This window comes from Alosa alosa, chromosome 8, assembly GCF_017589495.1.
Source record: "Alosa alosa isolate M-15738 ecotype Scorff River chromosome 8, AALO_Geno_1.1, whole genome shotgun sequence".
In the NCBI taxonomy this organism is placed as follows: Eukaryota; Metazoa; Chordata; class Actinopteri; order Clupeiformes; family Clupeidae; genus Alosa; species Alosa alosa.
In genome coordinates this window covers 19,329,830-19,335,829 of record NC_063196.1, presented here as the reverse complement: position 1 = coordinate 19,335,829, position 6,000 = coordinate 19,329,830, and the positions used below count along the sequence as shown (strand labels likewise).

General features: G+C 44.6%; 1 protein-coding gene across 1 annotated transcript in view; it reads left to right on the top strand.

Annotated features, from left to right (window-relative positions):
• The first annotated feature begins 615 nt into the window (after positions 1–615).
• Positions 616–6,000, top strand: part of slc35f1 (solute carrier family 35 member F1) — a 95,135-nt gene continuing 89,750 nt past the window's right edge. Inside the window, 1 exon segment of the mRNA XM_048250618.1 lies at positions 616–977. Coding sequence (XP_048106575.1) covers positions 616–977 — 362 coding nt within the window.

The window sequence follows — 6,000 nt, the reverse complement described above, 5'->3', positions numbered from 1 at the left end:
CTGTCGGACTCACATAGCTGTCCTGTGCAGTCTCCTTGCACTTCATTGGAGGGTACTTAACAGCAGCATGTTTGCGTGTGTGTGTGTGTGTGTGTGTGTGTGTGTGTGTGTGTGTGTGTGTGTGTGTGTGAGTAGCAGGCAGGCCAGTCATGCACTGCAGAAAAGCTGTAAGCTGTAAGAGCAAGACAAGCGAGGGCACTTTTCCCCTCTCTGTTTCGCGACTCTTTCAGAGACCGGTGTGTGTGTGTGTGTGTGTGTGTGTGTGTGTGTGTGTGTGTGTGTGTGTGTGTAGAAAGCAGGCCAGCGAGGCGACAAGTGAGGGCACTTTTCCCCTCTCTGCTTGGCGAGTGTGTTTGTCTGAGGACAACAGGGAGCACTGGAGCAGCCCGAACAGAAAGGAGGAGAGATGATAGAAAAACACTGCTCCTCCTCCAGCTCGGACACTTTGATGGCCCAGTCATCAGTATTTCCCTCCTCGATTTCTCTACCGCCTCCATGACTACTCCACCACCTCCACGACTGCTTTACTGCCTCCATGACTACTCCAACACCTCCACGACTGCTTTACTGCCTCCATGACTACTCCAACACCTCCACGACTGCTTTACTGCCTCCATGACTACTCCACCACCTCCACGACTGCTTTACTGCCTCCATGACTACTCCAACACCTCCACGACTACTCTACCGTCTCCTCCACGACTACTCCACTGCCTCCACGACTACTCCACGACCTCCACTCCTACTCCACCGCCTCCATTCCTACTCCATGACTACTCTACCGCCTCCACGACTACTCCACCTCCTCCACGGCTCCTCTACTGCCTCCACTCCTACTCCACCACCTCCACGACTTCCACTCCTACTCCACCGCCTCCTCCATCATCTACGCGACTACTCCACCACCTCCACTACTACTCCACCTCCTCCACCCAAAGCTATCAGAACTGCCCCCGGGAGTTTTTCAAGCCCCTTCGGTCTTCTAGTGAAGCTTCACATATATTTTTAAATTTTTTTAAAGTATATTTTTATGCCCTTAATCAGATAGGATAGTGGAGAATGACAGGAAGTGAGTGGGAGAGAGAGTCAGGGTGGGATCCGGAAAGGACCACAGGGCAGGAATTGAACCCGGGTCGCTGGCGTACGGTGCAGGTGCCCCAGCCAGTTGCGCCACAGCTGGGACCAAGCTTCACATATTAGTCCATGTGGTGTCCTTCATTAAGAATCCTTAGCAGAACCCTTTATGACTGAGCAAGGCTGTAAAGAGCAATCCGCTACCATTTTGTCACTGACTTCTTACAATAACAAATATGGATCGTTGTTTAGAAACAACCTAGAAGCTAGAACCTAGAAGTAATTTGTGGGTTGTTTTGAGCTGCGTTATATTGTTACCAATATTTTTACCCACTTCTTGCCATGCTACTACCCTCATATTACCTATCTGCTAAGTGCCAGTACAGTGCTACCAGCAATTCAATGGAAGTCAGCATCAGCATCAAGTCAGCGTCAGCAGGAAAAAGGTTGCAGATGTCTAGCAGTCAGGTTTGTGTTAGGGGCACAGTGGTGGTAGTTGGTCAGTGTCTGACCTCTTTTGGTCCCTGAGACCTCCAGACATAGTGCTTGAATGACCTTAAATTATGCAATAAAACGTAATGGCTTTCGCATGGCTGCCTCTGTCTTTACATGTTTAATACGAGACTGGTGACTGTATTCATTTCAAAGTAGATCAGCTCTTTATCCGACAGAGTGGTGCTGTCTATGCGTTTTAAAAGTGCTGCATATAAATTACTCACCCACATTAACCACAAACCCAAGGTTCATTTTGAAAAAGCGCAAGCTAATACCTGTTGAAAACAAAAAACAAATCTCCATGACATGATCCTTTACCACTGGACAAAGAATGACATCTTTCATAACTTTTAGTTAAAAACTTTCTCAGAGATTCAAGGTTGTTATCCCTCGCCAACACCCCTCCCCCCCACCCCCACTACCCCATCCGTCTATGGCTACCGTTCTGTTTGAGGTGAGTGCATTATCGCCCCAGTGAAATATGCATGACTAGCCCTTTTGTTATTGTGTGGGAGCGACTGAATTATTCATGACGTGGAGGGATTTTTATGATTATTATCTATAAAAACTGGTCTGGCGGCACCAGTGATGGTTTCTCTGGGAAAACACAGAGAGAAATAACCTGACAATCGATGCAGGGGATTATCATTCAAATGTAATCCGCGGGGGGCAGGACATATTTCCACGGTCATTGGGTGAAGTCTTGCAGTGCACTTTGTCATCGTAACAGTGGTCCAGTTTGAGCTATGCTGTAGCCAACATCATTACTCCAGACCAGAGACGCTGGCCGAGCGCTAGCGACAAAGCTAATATAATAGTATTAACTGTGTTAGCACTTCTGCTGTGTCTCTTAGAATAATAATATTGCTTGTAATAGTGTTAACAAGCATAGGGCACTTTATAGCTATCTGTTTTTGATAGCTTTTGTACGGTCTCCTCCAGTGTGTTACATGACCGTGGTGACTGTAATGATCATCATCCCAATCCATTGTCTATTCAAGATTGACTGATTATTGCGCTCCTTTATAGCAATGCCCTTTCCCTTTCAGTCATACAGCTGTGAACTCTGAAAAAAAAGATGGATAATAGATCTGATACCGATAAAAACAGTGATACAAAGGTCAATTAAAAATGTTGTTTAGCATGAATCCTGTGCTTGGGCAAAACCTCATCACATTGTATAACGTGTGTGTGTGTGTGTGTGTGTGTGTGTGTGTGTGTGTGTTTGTGTGTGTGTGTGTTTGTGTGTGTGTGTGTGCACGCGCGTGCGTGTATGTGTCTGTGTATACCTTGCTATTTAACCTGCTTCCGAGTTACCCAAAAAGAACTGGATATCAGGCCAGTCTTTTGTGCTGGAAAGTGGATCACACTGCCTGCCTAATTGAAGGCTGTGTCATTTTGTGTGAAAGCGGGCAACTTGAGAAATGGATTTGCTGGAGCCTCTGGTGTCAGATCTGTTTCCGCTGAAGAAGGATTTGGGCGCTCTAAATTCTCTGGCTAATAGACCCTCAGAGGCCAGCGGAGTATTACTTGCAAGATCTGATGAGGCAGAGCCTGTGATGGATCACACAGAGAAATCCAGGAGAAGCTGAGTTTATTGGCTTTCCATACACCTAGCATACTTTTTGATTGTTTATATTTTGTTTATTTTCCATTGTATGTTGTTTATATACATGTGTATACTTGTGTCTGTGAAAGCCATAATGTGTTTGGTTTAGCTCAGTTTCACAATGAGTACCACCTCAGAAAACAATTGGCTCTCCAAGTTTCACCATCTGGCATACAGTGATCGTGTCGTTAAGTTTTTTTATATATACCGTATTTTCCGGACTATAAGTCGCACCGGAGTATAAGTCGCACCAGTCAAAAAATGTGTCATGAAGAGGAAAAAAAACATATATACAAATATATATATATGTTGCACCTGAGTCGCAGGACCAGCCAAGCTATGAAAAAAAGTGCGACTTATAGTCTGGAAAATACGGTATATATATTTTGATATAATTTGAAGTGATTATTTCATCTTTATGAAAAAAACCCATCTCAGAGACTCCTGGAGTACCACTAGAGAGAGTCTGTGTACCACCAGTGGTACTTGTACCACAGTTTGAGAACTCATGCTCCAAGGCATTGGTAAATCTGATGATAGGTCAAATGCAATGCTCAATGAACTGTCTGATCAGCAATGCAATATTCCCTTTTGTCACAACTCAGAGAGTTTTGGCCTTTTTTTATTCAGTCCATCAGAAGGTTAGAGGAGTCCCCAGATATACTGAACTTGTCAAATGTGTGTATTACTGCGATGGACAGAGCCGTGAAAGAGGCCTGAGGAAGGAGAGCACAGATAAACAGAAATCTCTGGGTGATGGTTAACCATCTGATATTGCCCGTCATAACTTTTGTATGCCACTTCGAAATATAGACATCAATACCAAGCATTGGATTCTAATTGTACTCGCTGAATTGTATTTTGTCTTGAGGGCAATTAACTAAAGAGAGTGTTGCTGGGTAACAGGCTTATTCATTTATTTTGTATATGGTACAATAACAGTAAAAGGTGATTGTAGACATGCCTCACTCTCTTAAATGATTTAAGCCAGGCTAATTGTGCAACTAAATTGTGCAACTCTCAATCATTGGTCAGAACATGGATCTTTCAACTCTCCAGCTGAGAGGTCAAATGGAAAGGTCAGATGTGTCCTCCTTGCTGTTGCTAATATAAATTTGAAATCCAGAGAACCTGAAGGACCTTGAGCAATTTGCTGTTTCTGTAAATTGTCTTTTGCGTAACAAAGATTGATTAAAGATAATTGGTGCAAAATGCTCTTCATTAAGTATCTGTCAGGGAGGATTACATCACTTGATAGGTCTAATTGCATTGAAGCTGATTAAAATTGGTTTTGTAATTGATTGGGTTAAAACTCTCCTGTTGATATCTGATTGCTGCAAAACAGTCAAATCAGGATTAGGATTCTTAAGCAAATTTTTTTTTTTTTTTTGCATATTGTTTTGTCCTTGTGGTATGTTGTCGTGTAAAAACCCACCAGTCCTATCTTTGGCACATTCATAGGAAATGTTTTTTTTTGTGCCTCATCTCATCTCACAGGTACAGTTGTGCCTGTAAGATGTTATGGGGAGATGTGCAGATGAATTTGGAAATGCGGCGGGGGGGGGGGGGGGGGATTGGGGGTATGAACATGGGGGCTCACGAACATGCCCTCAGACTGTAGCACTGTAGCTGAACATGGGGGCTCATGAACATGCCCCCAGAGTGCAGCACTGGAGCTGTTGGCTACAGCAACTCGAACTAGGTAGAACCGATTGTTTTTTTTTTTGTTTTTTGTACTGTCAGTACTCTGCCTCCGTTTTCACGTTACAAAGCTTCTTGCAAGGAATGGAGAATGGTGGAGGTCACATCGCAGCGCATAGCATGTGTGTAAAATACCTTACCCACAATCTCTGATCTGGCCATTATGGCTGCATGGTGATTGGGTGGTGGTTGCCGATTCGAATCAGGGTCCTCTCGAAGTGTCTTGGGGCAAGACACTGAACCCCAAACTGCTCCTGACGGTGTCCTGACGGTGTCTTGCATGGCAGCCTCTTCCGTATGTGTGTATGTGTGTGTGTGTGTGTGTGAATGGGTGAATGTGAGGCATGAAATTGTAAAGCGCGTTGAGTGCTTAGACGAGCAGAAAGGCGCTATTTAAATGGATTCCACTTACTATTTTAGAGGTATAAGGGTTTCAAAAAATTAGCCATTTAGCCAAGAGGAAAGCAGTGTGGTGGTGTGCCGTTGCTATGGTTGCCTGTGCAGTCTGACTTCCATACCAACAGGCCTGGTGCTTCAGCATGGCAGTATTATTACCCTGGAGACCCAGGGCCAGGACCAGGTATAGGGCACTGCTCTCTCTCCCCTCTCAGCGGTTTGATTCATCTATATAATGGACAATTTCCATAAACCAGGGGAGTTAGTTCTGGTGACTGTGTGTGATGAACTAAAGCCCTTAGGGACGACTCAAGAAAGCATGGCGGAGTTCTGCATCAACATGCCAGTCATTCCACGGCATCTCTCATCACTAAGGGTGTATAATTAGGAATCCTTTTTTGGCGCGTCATGCTTTGATGAAGGCCGGACTCTCTTGGCAAGGATGCTTTGTCCCGAACCCTTGGTTGCATTTTGTTTTGTCACGTCGTCGTCGGAGACAATACTTTTCTCTCCACCTGTCATGTTGACAAGGTCATTAGGAGTAACTTTGTTGTCATGCAGATTACACAGCAGCTCAGGCTTTTATTACAGTGATGATTCCGAACAGGCTTTAATTAAAGATAACAGCCAGCGACAGACTAATTTCCACCCTTAAGCCTGATTGGTTATTGATTGACAGCTCCCTCTCTCCTCGGAGGGACCACTGAAGCGGGATGAATGCACTC